The sequence below is a fragment of the Neocloeon triangulifer genome, unplaced genomic scaffold (genome assembly GCF_031216515.1).
Source record: "Neocloeon triangulifer isolate White Clay Creek 2 clone unplaced genomic scaffold, ASM3121651v1 ptg000014l, whole genome shotgun sequence".
Classification (NCBI taxonomy): Eukaryota; Metazoa; Arthropoda; class Insecta; order Ephemeroptera; family Baetidae; genus Neocloeon; species Neocloeon triangulifer.
The window spans coordinates 3209285-3231655 of record NW_026775556.1 but is presented as its reverse complement, the minus strand read 5'-3'; the positions used below and the strand labels follow the sequence as shown (position 1 = coordinate 3231655).

General features: G+C 37.2%; 6 protein-coding genes across 13 annotated transcripts in view; 3 read left to right on the top strand and 3 right to left on the bottom strand.

Moving 5' to 3' along the window:
• The first annotated feature begins 239 nt into the window (after window positions 1-239).
• LOC132201688 (uncharacterized) lies at window positions 240-9248 on the top strand. The gene is made up of 11 exons (XM_059628049.1): window positions 240-424; window positions 3665-4040; window positions 4641-4694; window positions 5005-5052; window positions 5319-5803; window positions 5870-6041; window positions 6559-6657; window positions 6917-7076; window positions 7319-7437; window positions 7797-8090; window positions 8145-9248. Exons 2-11 carry the CDS (start codon window positions 3669-3671, stop codon window positions 8169-8171), a joined length of 1830 nt encoding a protein of 609 aa, XP_059484032.1. The 5' UTR covers window positions 240-424; window positions 3665-3668; the 3' UTR covers window positions 8172-9248.
• A 325-nt stretch (window positions 9249-9573) lies between these two features.
• Window positions 9574-12456, top strand: LOC132201060 (sodium channel and clathrin linker 1-like). 2 transcript variants are annotated; one of them, XM_059626939.1, is made up of 10 exons: window positions 9574-9736; window positions 9907-10072; window positions 10302-10374; window positions 10467-10622; window positions 10690-10815; window positions 10879-11281; window positions 11345-11487; window positions 11542-11774; window positions 11944-12177; window positions 12226-12456. In XM_059626939.1, the coding sequence occupies exons 1-10, from the start codon at window positions 9697-9699 to the stop codon at window positions 12413-12415; spliced, it is 1764 nt and encodes a 587-aa protein (XP_059482922.1). In that variant the 5' UTR covers window positions 9574-9696; the 3' UTR covers window positions 12416-12456. The 2 variants fall into 2 exon arrangements, with proteins under 2 accessions (XP_059482922.1, XP_059482921.1); XM_059626938.1 differs by having other exon boundaries at window positions 10864-11281.
• On the bottom strand, window positions 12441-15276 carry LOC132201061 (lactoylglutathione lyase). 3 transcript variants are annotated; one of them, XM_059626943.1, is made up of 5 exons: window positions 15191-15276; window positions 13208-13281; window positions 12919-13142; window positions 12706-12863; window positions 12442-12606 (listed from the first exon to the last, which is right to left on the bottom strand). In XM_059626943.1, the coding sequence occupies exons 2-5, from the start codon at window positions 13277-13279 to the stop codon at window positions 12521-12523; spliced, it is 540 nt and encodes a 179-aa protein (XP_059482926.1). In that variant the 5' UTR covers window positions 13280-13281; window positions 15191-15276; the 3' UTR covers window positions 12442-12520. The 3 variants fall into 3 exon arrangements, with proteins under 3 accessions (XP_059482924.1, XP_059482926.1, XP_059482923.1); XM_059626941.1 differs by lacking the exon at window positions 15191-15276 and having other exon boundaries at window positions 12441-12606; window positions 13208-13419; XM_059626940.1 differs by lacking the exons at window positions 12442-12606; window positions 12706-12863 and adding an exon at window positions 14278-15085 and having other exon boundaries at window positions 13067-13142; window positions 13208-14073.
• Window positions 15277-15577: 301 nt separating this feature from the next.
• LOC132199482 (pre-mRNA-splicing factor Syf2) lies at window positions 15578-17138 on the bottom strand. The gene is made up of 5 exons (XM_059624240.1): window positions 16868-17138; window positions 16571-16711; window positions 16312-16436; window positions 15975-16145; window positions 15578-15918 (listed from the first exon to the last, which is right to left on the bottom strand). Exons 1-5 carry the CDS (start codon window positions 16970-16972, stop codon window positions 15753-15755), a joined length of 708 nt encoding a protein of 235 aa, XP_059480223.1. The 5' UTR covers window positions 16973-17138; the 3' UTR covers window positions 15578-15752.
• A 639-nt stretch (window positions 17139-17777) lies between these two features.
• Window positions 17778-19107, top strand: LOC132199481 (deoxyhypusine hydroxylase). The gene is made up of 4 exons (XM_059624239.1): window positions 17778-18179; window positions 18255-18569; window positions 18628-18860; window positions 18987-19107. Exons 1-4 carry the CDS (start codon window positions 17837-17839, stop codon window positions 19062-19064), a joined length of 969 nt encoding a protein of 322 aa, XP_059480222.1. The 5' UTR covers window positions 17778-17836; the 3' UTR covers window positions 19065-19107.
• Window positions 19108-19866: 759 nt separating this feature from the next.
• The window catches only part of LOC132200425 (kinesin-like protein KIF13A), a 43210-nt gene continuing 40705 nt past the window's right edge, over window positions 19867-22371 (bottom strand). For 4 of the 5 annotated variants that reach the window (XM_059625875.1, XM_059625876.1, XM_059625879.1 and 1 more), the window contains 5 exons: window positions 22249-22351; window positions 21867-21980; window positions 21577-21762; window positions 21130-21288; window positions 19867-21008 (listed from right to left, as the gene is read on the bottom strand). In XM_059625875.1, the coding sequence (XP_059481858.1) occupies window positions 20959-21008; window positions 21130-21288; window positions 21577-21762; window positions 21867-21980; window positions 22249-22351 (612 nt within the window). In that variant the 3' untranslated portion in view covers window positions 19867-20958. The remainder of the gene's footprint in view (window positions 21009-21129; window positions 21289-21576; window positions 21763-21866; window positions 21981-22248; window positions 22352-22371) is intronic. The other variant, XM_059625880.1, reaches the window with a different exon arrangement.

The window sequence follows — 22371 nt, the reverse complement described above, 5'->3', positions numbered from 1 at the left end:
TTCCCATTGTGGTGCTCGAAACCTTGCATCTGCCGCACAACACATGCGAAAGGCAGATTTTGCTTGAAGCCTTCGCAGTTCAGAGAAATAATCAAGCCCCTCTCGCTCAAGCCTTATTTTTTATCAAATTAAACCCTTTGATTGCAATGAGCTTGAGAGTGCCTTAAGAAGCCTGATTCACTCTGGTGAACTTTAATTGCGATTAACGAGGCGCATGCGTGCCGTCCAACTATCGGACACGCAACTCGCGAGTTCGGCGCCTGTTCATATATTTTATTCACTGTTTGGTTGCCACAGCAACTCGGCGCGAACGTCGTCGCTCTTGGAAAATTTGGCAGTCGGCACAGAGCGGGTCACGCCGCCATGCCCCAGTCCCGCTAACCCCGACTTTTCCACCTCCTCTCCAGCTTCCTCGACTTCTCGGGTGAGTGTCTTGAGATTTTTTGCGTTTTTATTTTACGGCCGTGACTCACGTGTGTGGCGGCGCTCAAGAATTTCCTGTTCGCTTCTCTGGCGCTCTCGCGAGCCAGCGACTGAGCGAGCGAGCCCCGAAAAGCTGCAGCGACACCCACGCCAATTTTCTCTCTCTGCCAATATTCATGTGCGTTATTTCTCACGCACGTTTGACCATTAATTTTTTCCGGCTGGTGGCGCTAACTTCCCGCAGTTTGATGGTTGCGGAAATTTATCGCTTTGTTCGCACCTTTTTTGAAGAATGCTTTTTGCAAAATTTTTATCAAATATTATCGGGATAAAATGGTTTTAAACGAACGATTTTAGTTTCTGAAATCCGGACTATATAGTTTATTGAAAATACCTCATCAGAGTACAATTCTTCAATATTTAGAATAATACTTAAGTGAAATTTAATTACAATTAAAATTTTAATTAATATTTTTAACAATTTGTAAGTTATAAGAACATGTTATTATGTCACGTCAAATTTAATTTTATCCAAGTCGTTTTTTTAATCTGTCCTATATTTTCAATTATCTAATTGTAAAAGTTTAGTCAACTTGATTAAAAAACCTGCTTTCAATTTTGATTTATGAAAGTTTGTTTCTTCAATTTTATAATAAATTTTTACCCTTTTAAAAACTACGTAATATTAAATTTCTCGGCTCCATAGATCCTCTTTAAAAACTTACAAACTGCCTCATTTGACATAAAATTTGATCGTTCATTGTTAGCGACTTATAAAATAAACAAATTTTCTATGATGTATTTTTTGTGCGCGTGTTGCAGGCAGCTTTGCATCTTGTCGAATGAATAAAGAATCGTTGGCTTCAGTCTGTCGGGGTTTAAATGATTCACTACTTCTTAACATTTGAAATTTGATATCAGTTTTACTTTTGAATTTAAAGAAAGGTGTTAAAAGAACCAACAAACTTGAAAAGCAGTTTCTTAGGAAATATCGCAAAAAAATAGATCAAGAATTAACGTTGTAACTTTTTACATTTAATCTCATTTTAACTCTTAGGAAACTGGTATAATTTTAGAAACAAATGTTATATTTTAGAGTTTAAAAATTGAAATAATCTTGCCACTGCTTTTTACATTTTCTATTTTTAAAGACGCCTAAATTATTTAATTGGAAACTTTATGAAATGAGCATGATTTATCAAATATAATGTTATGATTTTTATGAGGGTTTCAAAAGTTCTGTCGTAAATTATGATAAAAAAGTGATGCTTATGGTTTGGGTTTTCATTGAGCTTTATTTTCAAAGAAATTTTCCATTTCCCCTAGCAAACATTCTGAACTTTTTGTGGACTAACAGCGAGTGGTTTAGATTTGTTTTTTAATGAGCGCGCTGGTTAACTTTGTTAAAATGAACTCGCTTTATAACCTCGACTCATTTTCAGCGCAGGTTATATAGACACAACTTATTTGCAAGCTTTTCATCGCGAAGCAAAAGACTCGTCGCGGTAGAGGGTTAAAAAAAATGATGAGAAAAGGCTCAGGACTTTTTTTTATAAAGAACATTATATCTCCATCCAACACTCGTTACATTTACAACGTAAATTAATTTAGCAGAGTGATCGCTGCTCTCTTTTCAGAAAAACTGTGATCTCTTGAGAAATTCATAAAATGTTGCGCGAAGTTAAACAAAATTTACCTCTTGAGAAGTTCAGCGTAAAGGTATTTTCCTTTATTTTTCATAATCCAATAAATTTAGATATTTTTTCTCTTGCAAACGGAATTTTAAAATATGATCCTTTTTGAGGAAGAGTGCTTTTTTTGCTCTCAAAGCTGAAAGTGCTCAAACGAGAATATTCTGAACACCAATTTATGTTTTCTGAAAGACTCAATTCCTAGGAACCAAAAGCACAAACATGCGCATTTTGAACGCACCCTGGATTTTCGGAGAACTGAATTCTGCGTCAAAATCAGAAACGCAATAAAATCCACGCAAGAATTATATTTCAACAGTCAGAATAGTGACTTTTTGTCGAACAATGAATTCGTTTATTTTGTGTGGAGCATTAAAATTTGTCAATTTTTGTTATAATTTTATTTTATAATTTTAATTTTACTTCAGGAAAATTTATATGCATCCTGTTTGCGTAAAAGCTGTTTGTCCTCTGCAGATTATTTTGGTCGTTGAGGGCACGGATTTGTTACAGAGACTGCTAATGAAAAAGCCATAGTCACTCCTGCGGTGCTTATCAATCCGCACGCGCTTGTGCATTTGCGTCATTACACTAACGTCTGCATCATGAAAAACTGTCAACTGATAAAAATAAAAAATAAATCGACAACTAACTCAATTTGTTGTGTCTGAATCTGAATGCTTGCGACTCAAAACGAATTCGATAGATTTTTGGGCGGTTCGTACAAGGAAAAACTAATTGAAATTTAGCACAATCTATTCACTAATTTAAATTTTTAAATTAATAATTAAAAAAATCTGTTTTGAGCTGATTGTGAGATCAACTATGTATTTGAACGATTTGAAGAGTTAAAAAAAAAACGTCAATAATTTTAATTTTAAAATTTTTTCGCTTAGTGTCAAAATAAAAATTAAAGACCGTATGAAATGAAAATAAACTTTCCGCTGCTCGAATATCAAAGTATTACCATGAAAATGGTTTTCGTGTTTAAATTAGTAGGTGTGGATCTTTTTATGGCTCTGAAATTATTTATTTCATTTATTGATGATCTTAACTTTTTACTAATAGTTATGAATTTAATTTTTTTTACATTTTCTTAATCTGGAAATTGTCCTTAATATCAACAGTAACTAGCAGGACCTATTATAAATAATTTCAATTGAAGCTGGCATTTACGTTGTATTTATTTTTATTGATGCTGGACTCGTCAAATAACTGCTGATTCTCATTCCAAAAGTACGTTTTTACATCATTATATTTTCGATGCATGTGGTTTGAAGTAACATTGCGTCTGAAAGATATTCGTCTGTGTGTAATATTCATATTTAAGTTTTTTATCAGAAGTCGCACGCACAAAATATTTCTTATCAATTTTCCTCCTTCCTGCCAATTAAAGCGCTCCATTTTCATAATTAGTGCTCCAGTTCAGCTTCCCCATATTTATTTCAGTTAAGTCTAACTTAACTTGAAGAGCTGTTATTGTATTACACAGTGTAATAGAAAAAACCTATTGTTTGTTTGATTTGACGAGTTTGTTGTGTCTGTTCCAGAGTGATGCGGTTCGAGCTGAGCATATCGCCGAAAATGAAAGCCAAGAAAAGCAGCGAGTCGTCGAGCGACGTCGCCCAGCTCGAGCAGAAACTCAACGACATCTCTCTTGAGTGCGGCCCGAAAAATAAAAACGATTTCCAGCCAAACGATCTGGACGTTTGCAAAAACGATAGTGATGAGAAAGTTGTTGTTGTGAAAAAAGAGGAAGATGATCAAGTGGACGAGGCAGCAGACGCTCTCAACGATCTCTCCATCCAGGTCAAGACGGAGGAAGATGTTGAGGAAGAAGAGGATGAGAGGATCGAACGGGGGCCGGTGAAAAGCCTTTCGTACATCCGAGACGCCCGCGACACGGCCATACCTTACGTCAACAAGGTAATTATCATTCATTGTGGATAACATTTACTGTCACTAGAATTTAAGGTAGATAGGAACTTCTGTACAGTTTGATGCAAATAACGGCAGCAAAAATCACATTTAAAAAAATTATTTTATGAAAGTGTTCAAATTTAAAACGCTTGTATTTTACCAAAATGAGTAAATTGTGTAGCTGATTTTGGTCCTTTCGGAATTACGTAATTTAAAAAGCAAAAATCATTTCAATGAAAGTAAGATTCTTTCAAGAATATACCGAAAACCCCTTTTATTTTCTTATTACCTCCTCAACGATAAGTAAAAATTATTATAAAAATAACTTGTATTTAACCTTTTTAACCTATTTAATGGTTTTTCAGCAATTTAAGCAATTTTTTCACCGTTATGAAACGTGCATCCCACAGATTTTGACGTTCTTTATCACTGATATAAATTTTTCTTGGGGACCATAAATTGTTTAAGTTCCTATCTGCTTTAATGATTCTCCGCGTTCCCATGGAGACATCTTTCATTGTCCCGCGTCCATATTGTAATTACGTTATGTGACAACTTGGTAGGAATCATTGCCAATTGAGTAATTTAAGTTTGTTTTGATTTTAGCAATTAACGGCTGGGTGCACCGTCAAAGTTAACGATTACCAACAGTCCACACAGGTAGGAAATTTGATTTATGATTTTCAATTAACAAAAAAATAATAAGCCATGTAAAAAGGATTGAAAGCACTTTTACCCTATTAATTAAAAGTGAAATCTTGGTCAATTATTTTCCACACTAAACTTGTAAAAGAAGCTTTTATTTTTTCACATGATTTTCATATCATTCTCCACAGCTTTATTTTCTAAGGAAAACAATTTTTTGTTAATTTCAAAGGGAACTTTCTATTTTAAATATACGATAGCTTCAATCAAATATTTAAAAAAAATCTGAAAAATTTAAAAAAAAAAAAATTGCTCTTTTTTCCAGCAGTTGTCAGCAGGAGGTTCAGTTGAAATCATCGATGGTTTTTCACAGGTAAGAATTGTGCTTTCTTTGAAACATGCATTTTAATTATATGTTTCCATCTTTAATGATTATATTTTTAAGACATACATACATCTTTAAAACAAATGAAATTGGTTTGATTTTCTTCTTATAGTTTGGCAGTGATTCTTATTTTTTCTTCTCCTCCAATTTTAAAATTTTTTATCAACCAAGACAAATAATAAATAATATAAATAATATTATTTTTTGTTTCATTATTTGGCACTAAAGAAACCCCATTTTTATCTTCTTCTCAGGAACTTTACGAAATGTACCACTTCCTAACAAGCGACCAGTGTGCACCAATTGTCATCCAGAGCGTCCAGCAGACGCTGGGCGTTGGCGAAGTAGAAGTGGAGCCTGTGTTGCCCAAATACACCATGCCGGACACTCCACCACCGTCGAGCAGCTCCTCGTACACGAGAACGACCAGCCCTGCAATCCTCTCGCCAATCTCCTCTGGCTACGAGTCGGGAACTTCTTCACCGTCCCACTCGCCCCCCAGGGGTGAGGAGCCCCTCCTGCCCGAACCCATCCAGCAAATCAACAACCGCAAGCAGAGCTACAGACCCATTTTGCCCAGGGTCGAACTCAACGCGAGTCTCGCTTTCCAAAACAAGTTCTACAAGTACATCCAAAGCTTCGGAAAGGAAGACGCTGCAAATATTTTCGACAAGACGCACCGCATGTACTTCCTGAACGACCTCAAGAACTTGACCAAACCTCTGAAGGACGGAGACACGTTAGTTTTTTTCTTTTTTAATCAAGGTAATGAATTTTAATTTATGATTTTATTTCTTTATGGCAGAATGCTGATGATTTTCATCGCCAATCCCAGCTCGGCCCGGCAAATTGCTGAGAACCTGAATTACAATTCCCTGCAAGAGAAGCTTTTCAGATTGTGCAGCATTTTCCACCTTGTTGAGCGATTCCACCGCGAATGCCCACAGGCGCTCGAAGCAAAAAATTCGCTAAACCAGGTCAGTGGAAATACAATAAAAGTTATGGAATATATTGAAATAAAAATAGATAGTTGGCTTAAACCTTTTGTAGAAGAGCATCTTTTATATAAAATAATTAAAAAATTACTTATTTCACTTGGAGTGAATTGAAGTACCAAATTGTTCCCCTAAAATAAGCACCGATGCCACCAAGTTGAAAAAAAAAACAATTTTACCATTTAGTTAAAAGTACACACTTCTAAGTTCATGCATAACAAAAAATTATTTATCCCTATTGATATTTCATTCATTTGTATCCTTGAGCGTCAGCATTTCCGTGGTAGAAAGGTGGAAAAAATATGTTATCAAAACCTGTTATCGTTCGCGGTCCTATTCATTCTCTATGACTGCGTAGGTGTTTTCAGCATTCAGCACCGCACGCATATACTTTCACTCAACAAAACGTGAATGAATGGCCGCGGCCGCGCCAATCAATATTTCGCTTCTCAGAATTTGAGACAGGACTTATCTTGATTGCGCTCAATCTTTGTTTTAGTCTGTACTCCACCTGGCCGCGAGTAATTGCTACGACCACCCCTTGGTTGCTCCGTATGTAGCTGAAAAGCTGCAGCTCCATGGCTACGACTTCAAGCAGGTGAGATTTAATTTATCTCATTTAAAATAGTCTTTGAAAGTTCAAATAAAAATTAATAGAAAATTGGTAATGACTGAATATATTACAAATAAATAATAAAATTAATATATAGTAAAAATAGCATAGATTTAAAATAAATAATTTCAACCAGTTATATTTTTAAAGTGAATTTGAATTTAACTTTTTAATATTTGTGCTTCTTCTACTTGGAAGCTCAGTAATTGTAATGTTCATTGATTATATAAATTTTTGCTTTCAGTACTGCACAGCCATGCACTGCAAAATGATCGGCGGTGGAAATTTGTTGCACTGCATCGCGCAAAACGGCGACACGCACGCCGAAGTGCTCAACAACCTTTTGCAAGTCGAGAAACTGAGGGAGCTTAAAGATTCACCGTGCCACCTCTCCGACTACCTAGGTGGGTATTTAAACCAAAAGTTTAAAATGCACTGCACGCGACGCAAAGATAGAAACACAGACGGTCACGCAACGCGCTGAAGTTCCTCGGACTGCTCTCGCTTTTCGTGGAAATTCTGTGCATTGCGGGTGCGCCTGCAACATAATACAAAAAACGTTGTGTCTGATAAAGTAAATGTGTGGGCGGTCAGTTGGCATGAGACATGAATTAAAAGTAATGGAGTGTTATTTCGCATGTTTCAGTGCACACGCCCTTGCATGTTGCCATCAAGGCGCAGAACTCGGACGAGACCAACACCATCAAGTCTGTAAAGACCGTCAAGTACCTAATTGACCACAACGTCATCCTCACCAAAAAAGTGGTGAGTTCCTTGGATTTAAATAAAAAAAACGCACGCACAGCGACATTATTCTAATTTATAGATAGTAAAAATACATTTTTCAGAGCAAAAAAATTATAAAAACAGATCAAAATAATTTAAATATTTAAAATAGTATTTTTTATTGTTACTTAACTAGAATATTTAGTATGAAATTTTTCAATTACTTGCATTTAATAACCTTTAATTTGAGAAACAAATATAAAGTTTTAGTTCACAAAAATATGGTATAATTTTTCCACTCTTTTAATTTAAATTTTAAATATGAAAAGAAGAATTAAGTTGTGTTTTGTGTTTAATTAATTTTATTTTATAAATTTCATTTGTTAAATTTTTTACAGTGCAATTTCATGATGAATTCAGCCCTACACAACGCCCTTCAGGGCCGTCCAAGCTACGAGCTTGTAGAGCTGATTCTGAACCACAGCCGAGACGAGGTCAATGTTTTGGGCTTGAATGATATGCATCCCCTGATGATTCTGGCCAAAGCCAGCAGTCAGCTGAAGGAGGAGGAAACCCTGAGGATCCTCAAGCTTTTACTCAACAAGGGAGCGACCTTAAAGAAAGTCCCCGCAAGCCAGCATGCGGAACTCTTCAATGAATTCAGCAAGAACTTGTCATTACCCACGTCTTTGGTAATTTAAATTTTTTTCTCATTTTCAGTAATTAAAATTTATTTTAAATTTCAGGACGTTGAAGTCATGTTGAGGCCGTGAGTGACGTCTGGAGCAAAAACAGCCATTTATGTGTGTTTAGTAGGAGACAATTTGAATTTTTACTGTGCAATTTGTTCGGTGAATTTGATTAAGACATCTTTCTTAAGTGTGTAAGCTGATGTGTTATCAATGTGACTTCAAACCTGCTCAAAAATTAGCACAAGTGGTGTTAAAACATAGCTTAAAATTGAGACACTATTTTTTTCATATTGAAATCCTTTGTTGTTTGGCATGACGCTTTTCGGATTTGAATTTTAAGTTGTGCTTAATTTTTGCCGGACATCCCTTTTGTAGTGAGGACTAGATGACATTTGTACAAATCTCCTTAATTTTTTAAGTTTTTAATCAAAATATATTTCTTACTAAGAGTAGCTTATATTTAGCATTACATTTAGGGATAATACTTTAAGGCATTTAATTTTAATTAAATTTCATTGTAACTGAATCATGCTTTAAATTCAATTTTACAACAAGTTGTTATCTAGAAAAAAATATGTTGCATGTTGAAAGTAAGGAAATTTTATCTTGTTGGGAAAAAAACTGTTTAAAAGTGTTTTTAAATGAAAAAAAGCTACTGTGAATTGTGAAATTATTGCCTTTTGAAGAGCAGTGTGTTTAAATAATGTGTCTTGTTGTCTTTAAATAGAAACATTTGTCATTTACAACAGATGGCATAATATTATGAGAGAAAAATTTGAAAGTTTTTCAAAAACTATTTTGGAATCTGGATTTTATTGTGGGATCAAATGTGATTCTTGCAAGTGGTCAAATTATAGGGAACTTATAACATAAACAAGAAGTCTTATAATATAAAATAGTAATCAATAGTAGATTTCTGCTTTACTTGACCTTGCCAGAAAAATAAATAGATCAGATGTAGACCTAGCAGTTAAGTGCGCTACAAAATTACTTAAAAATACAAATTAAGTTTCAAAATCACGATTAAATCATACAGCCGAGATTCACAAGAAAAATGTGTAAAAATTAAATAAATGTTGTACCTGGAATAACTTAAAATTGAAATAAATCTTTGGAGGAAATTTTTATTGTTAACGCCACAGCAGGCAATGAAATTAATAAGAAAATTGTATAAGGTGGTGTGATGTTATATATCAAAATTCTGTAACAGAGTCTTGAGTTAAAAAAATATGTGGAAAATATATTTGTCTGCAAAAATTACCTCGTTTTAATTTCTATCACGAGTATTTCTCCTAATTCTGCGAATTTATTTATATATACCAGAAAAATGCATTTATTTACAAACCTCTGGAAGCGCAGCATTAAATTTAAATGAAGGGGTAGTTTCGGGGCAGTGGCTGTTGGGGGCGCTTTCTCGCGCTCCGCCGACGGATGCATGGCCGGCTGCACAACTGGCGCGCGGTCGAGCCACCTGGACGTCGTTTTTTAACGGAAGAGCGCGTAAATAGCATTCTTAACTCTTTCATGTGGCCGCTCAGTTTTACTTCAATTTGAAGGGACTTATTCGCTTTTGACGTTTGACAATCTTCTACATATATTTCTTAACATGGCCTACAAAAGTTGTGAACAAATTTACGAGCAAATAGGTGAGATATTCCTTCAAAAGTTGATTTTTCCGAAAGGGGCGCGATTTGCGCCAATTTCTTTGAACTAAATAATTACTTACTTTCCATTTTCCTTGTAAAATTTAATTTAATTATTTAATAACAAATTAAGATCAAAAATACAAATTTCCTTATAATTATTTACATTGCAGTTAGACATATTAACGAAGAAGATGAGCCTTCCAATTTGGACGAAGATAATCTTAACAATAAAAGTCTTCCGAAGGAAATATTTGAAAAAGAAGACATCCCTGTTTCTAGGAAACTCAATTTTTCTGGCTTGGAAAGTATAATTGACCATGAGCAGATCCAGCAAAGGTATGTCCGTGTACTCAAAAAAATTTAATAAGAATGAACTTTTCGGAATTATTTTAAATATGCATGTACTTGAAACTTTGAAATAACTTTTTTTATAAATGCATGTAAGTCTAACTTGGAGATTTTACTAAATTTATAACAACGCAACCAATCTGTTTTTCAATTAAAATTTTTAATTAAAAAAAATCTGGGTCAAAATCTGCATGCTTTAACAGCGCTATATTTCCAGGCCACTAACACAACTCTTAACAGAGTATGAAGATGTAAATCGTGGGCTGCAAGTTTTATTTGAGCATTACCAGGTATAAAAAAGCATGAAATTTTTAATCAATAACACAAGTGCAAAAATTTATGCATGAAAATTATATTGATTCCAACTGATTTTCTCCTTTAGAGAGAGCATATTTATCTTAAAAATGAAAGCGTCTCGTTGACCAAAGAGAACGAAAGATTATCGAATCGACTAAAGCAAGAACTGGAAAGTGACATAAAAAGCCACGACGCGACCGAAGAGGCGAATTTAAAACAGCAACTGCAACTTGCCCTACACGTATAAAACATACACATTTAATTTAAATAATTCATAGCGCCGATTAATTGAAGATAAAAATTTCCAGGAAAAAGAGGTCGTTTTAGATCTCTGGCGATTAGCGGTCAGCGAAGTTTCAAATTTAGAAAAAGTTATAAAAATTCTGCAAGAGCAGAAAGACGTTTCCTTCAACAGTTCCTCACACAATATCGAGGTCAGAATTTGCAAATTTAGTTTCCAAATTTTTATAAATTTTTTTCAGACTCGGTTGGAAAAGGCGCGGGCCAACAGTGTGGCCGAGTCACAATTGACGGAGGCGCGCACCTTGTTGGTGAAAGAACGAATGCAGAGGTCGGAACTGGAAGGCGAGTTGTCCAAGGAGCGCGAAACGAGGCAGGCCCTGAACCAGCAGTTGGCCCTGGCGCTGGGCCAGGTGCAGGAACTGGAGCAGGACAAGCAAATCCGGCAGGACGAGGAGCGCCGAGTGGCGCAGCGAGTGTCCAGCCTGAGCAGGGAGCGGGACGATCTGCAGAGGGCGCTCGACCGACTGCAGGGACAACTCAAGGAGATGCGCATGCAGGCCGAGGAGGGCCAATCCAAGGTGGCCGACGCACTCACCCTTGTCGACTCGGCCTGCGTCAACCGCGATCAGACCGTCTTTGAACTGGCCAAAGCCAAAGGTTGGATTCAATTTTATTTATTTTTTAAAATTTCAACTAAAATTGCAATTGTTTTTTTTTTAGAGGAAATTTTGAGACTTGAAAACGCTTTGAAGGATTTGACGCAAGACGCGAAGCAGCAGGTGAAACGGGAAGTGGAGCAGGTGAAGCAGCAGTGCAACCTGCACGTCAAGAGTATTTTGGCTGACGTGAAAAAAAGCCAAGAGGTGCAGTTATTAATTTCCCAAACAAATGAATTCACTGATTTTTTGCAAATTTAGGAGGGATCAGAGTACAAGAACAAGGCTGAAAAGGCGATGTACTCGCAAAAACAGGCCGAGCAGCTTGTCGAGCAGAAAGCGCAAGAGTTGTACTCGATCAGGTCAAGAGAGTCGTCCCTCGAGCCGAAACTCCACGCCGTCCAGGCGCAGCTCAGGGACATGGAAAAGAGGTGCAGCGTGGCTGAAAGGAAGGCACAGCTTGTGCAGCAGAATTACGCCGAAGAAAGCGACAGGTGAGAAATTTAAGCAAGATTTGAGCTGCCGTAAAATTCTTCAAAAGAAAGATCAAATTTCCTTTTTAATTAATTGAAATTAAAAATTGAGTACTTTTTAAATTTATAAATATGGTTTGTTATGTATTTGAGAAAGAAATTTTAAATTTTTAATAATTCTGGAATTCAGATGGCGGATGAATGAGCTCAGGGTTACGGAGACATGCAAAATTCTGGAGAAACAGGTGTCCTCTTTGGCGCTCGAGCTTGAGCACTCCAAAGTTAGAGAGTCAAATTTAGCCAAAGACCTGAGCCTCCGGGAGCAGCAGTTTGCATGGAGGGTCAAGGAAATGGAGAAAAGCACCAAGGCAACTACGCAGGAGCTGAGCGCCATAATTTCCTCTCACCAAAAAATAAGCGAAAAGTGAGCTTTGAAAGAATTTTAAACATACCTGAATGACAAAAATTTTAGGAGCAAATCAGAAATGCGACAAATGGCTGAGAAGTTCAGCCACAGGTTGAAGGAGCTGAGGTTCGAGCTAGGCCGATTGAGAGAGGAGCGCGATGAGGCCGTCCAACAACTCCAACAAAGTACAAAAATTTCCCGGAACAACACGCCCCAAATCACACCGAGGCCAAAATCTCTATTTATGGATGTCTGATTTTTTTTTTAATTATTGAATAAAGTTTGTAAATTTCAAGTGAAAAAGCGTTCAACTTTAATATAAATAGAAAGTACCATAGTCTGATAAGCTGCTGTGGTGTGGTTAAATGGAAGCCATGTTGGTGGCGGACAAAATCTCAATCCAATAACCGTCGGGATCCTTGATAAATGCCAAGCCTTTCATTTTGCCTGAAAAAAAATGAGGATGAAGTTTACTTGTTTTTACTTAAAAAATATTGACTAATTTACTCCGAATGTCACAATTTTTTATTTATATATTAATTTTACCATCATTGGGTTTCTTGACAAACTGGACTCCTAGCTTTTCAAAGCGCTCACATGCCTGCTCCACATTTGGGACGGTGATGCCGATGTGTCCAAAGCCGCGGGGGTCACTGTTTCCGTTGTGATAGGTTTGGTCAGGATCATTCTCCGAGCCCCAGTTGCTGAAAATAGATTAATCTAGTTTCTTAACTTGGATCCTATATTTTGCATTATTACTGGGTAAGCTCGAGTGTAGCTTTGCGAGTGAAGGTCCACTTTAGATGCTCCGCTCGGTTTCCGGGAGCTTCGTCGAGGTTCTCGTATCCCATGAAGTACAGGGAAAACTTCATTTCCTCGAAGTCCAGCTTCTCGAGAAGGCTCATTCCCAGGACTTGGGTGTAAAATTCAAGCGACTTCTTTGGGTCTTTAATGCGGTACATTGTTTGTTGGAATATGAATTCCTGTAGATATAAATAATTTTAATTTTACCATTGGAAATTTACTTATAAAGTAGAAAAAAAATTACTTTTGTTGATGGATCAGGCTGATGGCAAAACTTCTTGGCCTCGGCATCACTCAATCCGGTCACATCGGCCATTGCTGTAATAATCATTTTTGAGTCCATTTTTCTTTTTAACTATCCAACACTCAGTCTGATTTCTTGGCTTCCATTCGAAGTGCGAATTTAGTAAATAAATAACAAATATATAAATAGTTGCAAAAAAAGAGGAAAAAAATTCAATAGATTTATTGGGAGCTCTTGAAGATTTGGCCCGTGTGCAGCACAATGTGGGCCCTGAGTTTGACCTTCTGCGGCTCCTTCTTCTCCAAGGTGGTCATTGTGTTGACGTAGCCGTACTCCATCGCAAAGCCAACGCACAAGAGACCCTCAGCCTCCTGGTTGGGCATCACAGCCATTCTGAGCGCGATTTTATTTCCCCTCCTCCAGACGACCACCTTGGGGTCGTCGTTGAAGGTCGGCCCCTTATTGGAATCATCAAACTCAGCCGTATCGTCTCTGGGCAGAAGTTGGAATTCGGTGGTAGGCAGTTTAATGGTGCCGTTGATTTGGAACTGGGCGTCCCGGGCGCTGTCCGGGAGGGACAATTTCAATGTCGGAGGCGCTTCCTCTTCGTCCTCACTCAGCTTCGGAGACAACAGGGCTAACTCGAAGGGGTGCAGTTTAAAGCTGGTCTGGTGCTGCGTCGGGTTGCAGATGGTGATGATCAGTTCGCTGCGTTTGCCGATGAAGACCGGCTCGCAGGTGAGGAATTTGATGTCAGGCACGTGGTAGAAGGCGGACAGCTGTATTTTGAATTTGGTCGAAGAGGGGTTGAATTCGGGCTTGCTCACGTTGTGCTCACAGTCACGACAACGAAGTGACCTCTTGACCTGAAACGTAATGTATTTTTGCCTTTAATTTTAATTTAAAGTAAAACAAAGTCTCACAATGATTATTATTTACTATTTGGAATAAAATTTGAAGGAAAAATAAGTAAATAAATTAATTAAGTGACAAATTATAAGCGTTTGGTTTAGTCAATTTTAATTATGATCTTTTATGTTTCATTATTTAAATAAAAAAAGAATAATCACCAGCAGAGATTTGTGAATGGGGTGCAGATTTGAGACATCAATGGGCTGCACTTCGGGACAGGCCAGCCTCTGCTTGACCGTCGTAATTTGGCTGAGGCGGATGGGCTCGAAGAAGACCTCGTCTGGCAGCTGGTCTACCTCCTCGGTGGCCTTGCTGGGCTCAACGGTGGACTGGTGCACCTTGTTCTCCCTCTGCGGCAGGTTGCTGAGCCTCTTACGGGCCACGGCCGCACTCAGTCCGTACTTCTCTGCGTAGTGGAAGTAGGCCGGCCGCGACTGGAACTTCTTTTTCTTCTCCTCCTCCTCCTTCTCCTGGACACTGATGTCCTGGTAGTGCTCGACCAGGTCTGCAACCCGTTTGGCGTGCGGACTCTTCAGCTCGGGCCAGCCACCGGTGGCCACGCTCTGGTCGGGGATGGACGCCTCCCTCGAAGACCAGCGGCAGAAGGCGCAGACCAGGTAATAGGACTTTTTGGTCAGCGTCTTGGTGGGGTCGTCCGGGTGCGGGACGGTCTGACTGACGGCCCGAGTGTTCAGGCTGATCTGGCAACTGGGACAGTCGAAGCAGTAGCCGCACCGGTTCTTCTTGAGCCGCGCCTCGGTCGACGGCAGATTCTCGAGGCAATTGCTGCAGTAGTGCAGGTCGACCTCGTGCGACACGCAAAAGCCGCACTTGACCTTCATGCAGTGTCTGCAAAAGTAGATTCGCGAGATGGGCTTCAGCGAGCCGCACGAGCACAGGTATTTGACCTTCGGGTCGCCGTACATCAGGAATGCCATGTTGGAAGGCAGACTCGCTCTGGAAAGTCTGGAAGCCAAGAAATCACAGACGGAAAGCGTCAAAATTCAACCTCCGATTGCGAAAGAATCGAAATTTCGTGGCAAGCGATTCCAAACTAAAATTAAAACTTGCCTGTCAGAGAATCTGTCCACCAAAATTGACACACTTGATTAATTCTGTTTTGGCTGGATGGGTGGTTGGGTGGGTGCGGCTGTGGGCGTGGCTGCAACAACGTTAGTCATTTTTTTGTGACAATGAAACAATAATTTTACCATTTTTACTGCTGAAATTTATAATATACTTTGAAACTTTAATTTTTTATATAAACGCAGTCTGCTCAAGAAGTGGAGAGCACTTGAGGAAAAATTAATATTCTTGCTGCTTAATTTGAAATTTTGGAATACATAACAATAAATTTTGTATAAATAGCTATATAAGTTTATTTTCTCCAAAAACTTATTATCCTTATTATATCAATATTAATTAGTATTCTATCAAAAATATTTAGTTCATTGCAGGTTCATTGTTTATGATTAATTATAAAAAAAAATTACTTTATTCTTTGCAGTACCTTCTTCTCCATTACAAACTTCTAACTTAAATTACTAACATTAATAAAAAAGAAACCAACATGAATCTTAATATACAAATTGTATAACACACATAGTTTGCTTGAATGTTTTTTCATTATCATTCACACAGCAGTTCCTCGCTCCAGATTCTGCTTGATCTCCGTGGTGTATTCTCCGTAGAAGCGTTCCAGCTTGGTGTTGAATTTCATGTTCCTCTCATTAATATAGTCAATGTCAGCATCGTCGTTGTGCATTCTCCTGCGACTATATTTCTCTCTTTTGGAAATCCTGCATTGTTGATATAAAAATTATTACTGAGCAACATAAGAATAAAGAAAACGTACTGTTTTTCCAAATCTTCGACCATGCGATCAATGCCTTCTTTGGAGTCTTTGTGCAGTCCATGCAAAATGGTGTTCTGTTTGCCGTAGAAAACATCTTCACCAAGCTTTTCCTTCTGCTTTTCGTATTGATCATGATCGACTTTCATGTTATTTACCAAACGGGTGTATTGCCTGGCAAAACAAAACAATTATTTGATTACAAAAATCACAATTTTTTTAAGCTTTCTATCTACTTGTTCAAATAAAATTGAAGACATTTTATTTAATGCGACAATTTATCCAATTATGAAGCTAATAATTATAGTGATTCTGAAAACATTTTTGGAATAAAATGTACCTAATTGTGGCTTGTTGGTAATCCGCAAATCCTTGGTCAGGATTCTTTTTCTTCTTTTTCCTGTCCAATTTGGCCGCATCGTCAGCACCAACTGTAAGCAGTTTGACTCTGTCAAAGTCTTCACCCTGAAAGAAATTAAAATTCAATGAATTTTTGCAAACAACTTAAAACGTTTTGTATTTAATGCTTGAATTAAATTTTAACCAGCAAAAATATAAGACTGTACAGACTGGTGTATGTATGTATAAGTAGTTTTCACCTTTTCCTGCGCTTCTTTCCTTGCATCATCATCTTTCAATATCCACTCAGCCCTGCGCTTTCTGGCTTCAAAGTTGCTGGGAAGATTTTTCCTTTTGTTTTCCTCTACCACCTCATGATGATTTTGTTGTCGGGCCTCATTCTAGAAAGTGAAAATTGAACGTGAGTGTTGTGTGTAAGAAATACAACTATGGATGCCAATTATTTGGAACGATTTTAATTATTAAATAAAAATCACACTATGTATTAAAAGCATCTTCAATTAAATAAATTTTAATGTTTTTTTCGTTTATTATACCCTTTTTTGATGTAGGTCGCGCAACTTTTTCATTCTCTCTGCCTGCTTGTCCTTGAAACTCGCGTTCGAAGACGAGGCCGTCGAGGGTCCAGCTCCAGAATCCATTTCAGTTTCAACTGCAATTTGATCGGAAGGATTGATTTACACGAAGAGAAAACGCAAATTCAGGCAAGAAATTTAGTAAATTCGATTTTTCCGTCGTTTGTCGTGGAGTTTTCCTTCTCTTTCTCTCTTCTCCAGGTTTGTTTTTGATGGATGATAAGTGTACGTGACGTCATGACAAACAGAGACACCAACTGAAGAAAGTTATTTTATTGAACTATATTATTAGTTTGGCTACATTTCAATGTTCTACCTCATCTACATTACATTTTTAAATATTTTAATCTTAAATATAAATAAAATGTTAACAATTGTGAAAAAAAATATCATTTGAAATCAACCTAATAAAAGATCATGATGGTGAAGTTCTGAGCTGTGACGTGAGCCCAGCCCAGTGGCGCTGCCTTTTGTGGGCGCTGCATGCATTCTTCCAACATTCGGCTGCGGTCCAAAATTTTACCCTACGCACTTCACCTAGTGTGGATCCGCCCCCTTTAGTGTGCAAAGGATGCGGACTACGCGCCCTAAAACCAAGGAGGTTTTAGTGTTTAGGGCATAGTGCGCGAGGTTTGGACCGCGGCCTCTGTTGTTGCATTCTTCTATTATGGCGAGAGTTAAGGAGGGAGTTAAGGGAATGGTTCTTGATTTTATTGTTTGAATCATGAATTAAAACTTAAATAAAAGTGCTTCCAGCATAAAAAAACTCAAAATTATTCACTCTTACTAAATTTATGTCATTCGTGATCTCTAAAGTCTAATTAAAAATGATTTGTTAGTCTGAGCTGTCTCCTTAATTTTACTACGTTATCTAGCGGTTACGCCCATACGCCCCCTTAACGGCATATGCTTATGCTTACACTTTGACTTATGCTCACGTTGTTCCTTTTCAAACAACATTTTATAATTCCTAAAAAATATACCGACCAAAACATGCCGGAGGTCGACGACAGCAAAATTTTGAAAATAGGGGACGTGCTGAACAACCCAGACAGGCCCCTGAAAGAGCGGTTTCGAGCTTTGTTCACTTTGAAAAACATCGGCGGTGCCACTGCCATTGACTGCATCAAGAAGGCCTTTGACGACCCTTCGGCTCTCTTGAAGCACGAACTCGCCTACTGCCTCGGACAAATGCAGGACCACTTAGCCATTCCAATTTTAAAGGACGTTCTCAGGGATAAAAATGAACATCCAATGGTCCGACACGAAGCTGGTAAAAAATTAAATTAACAACTAAAAACATTACATAACATCAACATATAGAATTAAAAATTATTTTTCAATTTAGCTGAAGGTCTGGGTGCGATTGGAAAGGATCACGTCCTTCCTCTTTTGAAAGAGTTTGCCAACGACGAGGCCGTGCCAGTAGCTGAAACCTGTCAGCTGGCCATCAGAAGGATAGAATGGGTCAGAAGTGGCAACGAAGGAGGAAAAGATGATTTTTTTGGTTCGGTCGACCCAACACCAGCGTCCGAGGAACGAAACCTGTGCAGCTTGCGAGAGAAACTTTTAAGTGAATCGACCGACTTGTACGAAAGATACAGAGCACTTTTTGCCTTGAGAAACATCAACTCTAAAGAATCAACCAAAATTTTGAGTGAAGGTTTTTAAAGTGATGAATTTTTATTTGAAATATATTTATTTGTTTTAAATTTGTATAGGACTTAAGTACGGAGGGGCGCTGTTCAGGCACGAGCTGGCCTTTGTGCTGGGACAAATTCAGGAACCAATTGCCGTTGATGCTTTGATACAGGGGCTGGAGGACAAGTCGCAGGATGAAATGGTCAGGCACGAGTGTGCAGAAGCTCTAGGGGCGATTGCCACCGAGAAAGCAATGAAAGTCCTTGAAGGGTTCCTTGAAGATGAAATTAGAGTTGTCCGAGAAAGTTGCGAGGTATGTAGGATATGAATTTTGAACGTTGATTGTATTTAATATAATTTAAAAAAATTAATCTTTTTTACTTGAAATCTAAAGTAACCAAAAACTACTAAAAACTTAAACAACAATTTGCTTTTTTAGATTGCCTTGGACATGTGTGAATATGAAAACAGCACCGAGCTTCAGTATGCAAACACATTGGAACTTGTTGATTCTTAATGTAATTCTAAAGATGCAAATTAAATAAATGATGCAAATGTAATTTTCTGGTGATTCTTTAAAAAAAAAATAATAATAAAAATAAGCAACACATCACACAATTATTATCTGAAAAAAAACTATATAACTTTTATAATAAGTAAATTTTAGTAAGGCAACATTATTAATTGAGTCTTGATTTTTTAAGAGTTTATTAACACATTTATTGACATAGGAAATAAACTACAACATATAGATATTTTGTGGCATTATACACGATTCTTAATAATTTAAGGAGTTGGTTCAAAGTTTTCCAAATAAATACTTTTCCTGCACTTTCCGTAATATAGTTGTACAGGAGATGATCGATTCATAAAAATATGATCATGAAAACAATCGTACAAATACGCGGCGCACAACTGAAAAGTTTTTCAATTTTCCATAACGAGTGCAAGGGAACATAGCAGTACATAACAAGAGCAAGAAGGCGCCTTTCGATTTCCATCACAACCAATTAATTCCTTCACTTACATAGGGAGCAAACTCAATCGCGAGTCGATTTCAAAAATTGCTAAGCACGACTGGACACAGATTTTGTTATTCAATTTTCCAGATTTATTTACACACAGTTGACGCAGTATATAAGGTTAACTAAAACTAATTTTGTGAGTAAGCTCAAGTCAGCGTAGCAATAATGAAAAAAAATCCACAAATTAGTCAAAGCGAATAAATATCCAGCTGCATTAGATAATAAGTATATCAATTTGCTTATTTTGCTAATTTTGGAATGTGCTTTGTAAGTATTTTATCTACAAGTATATAATGTGTGTCGTGTGTATACTTTCCAGAGATCTACGCAATGTGAGTTTGTGATTGTATTAAAAAATAAAACTCTGCCAAATCGGAAACTGCCTTGGACAGATATTATAATATACGCTTAGGTTGTCAATAATAATGTAACAAAATTTTAAATTTTGATTTTGGATTTTACACTTAACACTCAAGTAGTGAATTGCATTTGAAAATCAAAATATCACAAAGTAAACGCTTAAAAAGCTGGATGGGTGAATATATTATGTTATTATTTAAAACTAATATAGATGAATCAATTCAATGTACAAGTATGAAAATGACGAACAATTAAACGCAAGGCAAGAAAAGTGTTCATTCTCTTTCGGTATTTTTAATTTTACAGGTTGGATTGAGGCTGACACTTTTTTCCTAAAATATAAATATTTCTATACCGTACATATGTATTTGATTTGTTTGTAACACATGCGTGAAGTCAAAAGTTGTCTCGGTTATTCTTAATTTTTCTAAACGGACTCTGGAAAAGGGAATTTGCTCTCAAGCAAAAGCCGGATTGTGGATGAGTTCCGTTTTTAGGACTGCGATTTAAGATATAGATTTATTTCTCCCAAGTAGTGGACGTCTGATACTTACTTTTTTTCACTCCTTTCTTAAAAGTCACCACGAGGGGACACAAATTTTTACGAATATTACTCTCCCTATACAGAATTCACCTCCCTTCCCAGGAGGTTTCGTGTGTTTTTCACTCAGAACGGACAAAACAACCACGAGGCCAATTTCGATGCCTTGCTTTTCCTTTTTCTAACACCAAAAGCACCCATTTTTTTTTGTGATTTCACAATATACTTAATAAAGAAGAAAAATCTTTCGATTTCAGTCTCGTTGAAAATAAATTTTTGCCTATCAAAATTTTTGTCCAATGTGATTCGCAATCAAGCCTAGCTTTTCCGGCAACAACAACAACAACACGGACTTAATTACATGCTTGCTGCTGCTGCGAAACCTTCAAGCTATAGTATGCACATAATTTTAACTTCTAGCCATGAAAGATCTGAGCCATTGAATGGTTAAAAATACTGCCGGATGACTGAAGTGATGCAGTAGTTTACTTTGCCCTGTGAAGACCCTCTCCCCGACTCCTTGAAAGGTTGTCCCCTAAAACAATAAAAGATTTATTTATTTTTATTAATAGGAATTTGAGCAAGTTAAAGTTAAAAGTTAAATTTACACATAACTTGTTTAATATGATTTTTATCTCTTTAAATATATTATGTACCTCTGCTGAGACTCCGCTTCATTCCACTGCTAGGAGGGGTAGCTCTTAAGGTGAGTCCTCGTTTGTCAGGCAAAAGTTTGTCCGGCCGAACAAAGAGACCACTTTTAGGTCGGCACTCGAAGTATTTGACTCCTTGCACAGTGCCATTGTTTTTTCCTCCTAAAAATAGAAACAATTGATATGAAAATATAAAAATGCTCTTTATTCTTATTTACTCAAAAATTATTTTGAAAAATTAATTAAAGTATTGAAACACTGTTGTAAACTCTAAAGACATTTAAAAACTTTTTTCATTGCAAAAAAATTGGCATAAATTTTTCATATTTTGTAAAGTATAATACATTTTCAATTTGGTTAATTTCTAACAACCAGTCAATTTTATAATTAATTTAATTATTTGAAGCCTTTTTAGAAACTAAATATTAATAAACATAAATTTTCTCTTACCAGTAGCAGATTGAAGGGCCACGCCAACCCACGTTCCTGGTGCAAATTGTGTCTCTCCGATGAAGGCAACAGTGCCAGGAAGCGAGTAAGGCCGGACCAGCACCTTTTCTCCGACGGTTATCCAGTCGGGCAGGGCGCCGCAGCCACTCAGGCTGTAGCGAGACCCGTACGGAGAATCTGATCCATCTAAATATGACACAACAAAATGAGTTTCCAAAACATACAATTTATTGTTTGAAAGAGAAGCGCACAAAGAAATGTGAGGATAGGGCGTGAAGAGTGTTCGTTACCTTCGGCCACGAGACGGTCCGAGGAATTGCTGAGAGGGTTGTGAGTGGCAAGCAGTTTTTGAACGTGCGCGGGAGGGAAAGACGCCCTGTTAGGATGGTTCTTGCGACCCCGTTCTGCCATGGATATTATTATTGCATGGGTTAGTAAAGCAGTTTTATGTCTATCGAGACAGCTCAAGAAGCCGGATTATAGATTTAGCTTAATAATTCCAAATTTACATCATCATAGATGACAAGAGATTCTTGCGCAAATAAAATAATAAATTACAGCAGAAATCAAGATGAAACCAAGCAGGTGAAATTTTGTCAACTTTAAATCCAGATTTGCAATTTTACAAAGAGAGCCGAATACCAAAAACATCAAATTTTTTGCCACACTCACTTGAAGTGTTGTTGTTATCCGGAGAGCAGGACAAATTTGACTCCCAACCATCTTCCTCTGCTCCTTCTTCAGCCAAAATTTCCTCAGAGATTTGCTGCATATCCTGATAATTGAAAGAAAAAA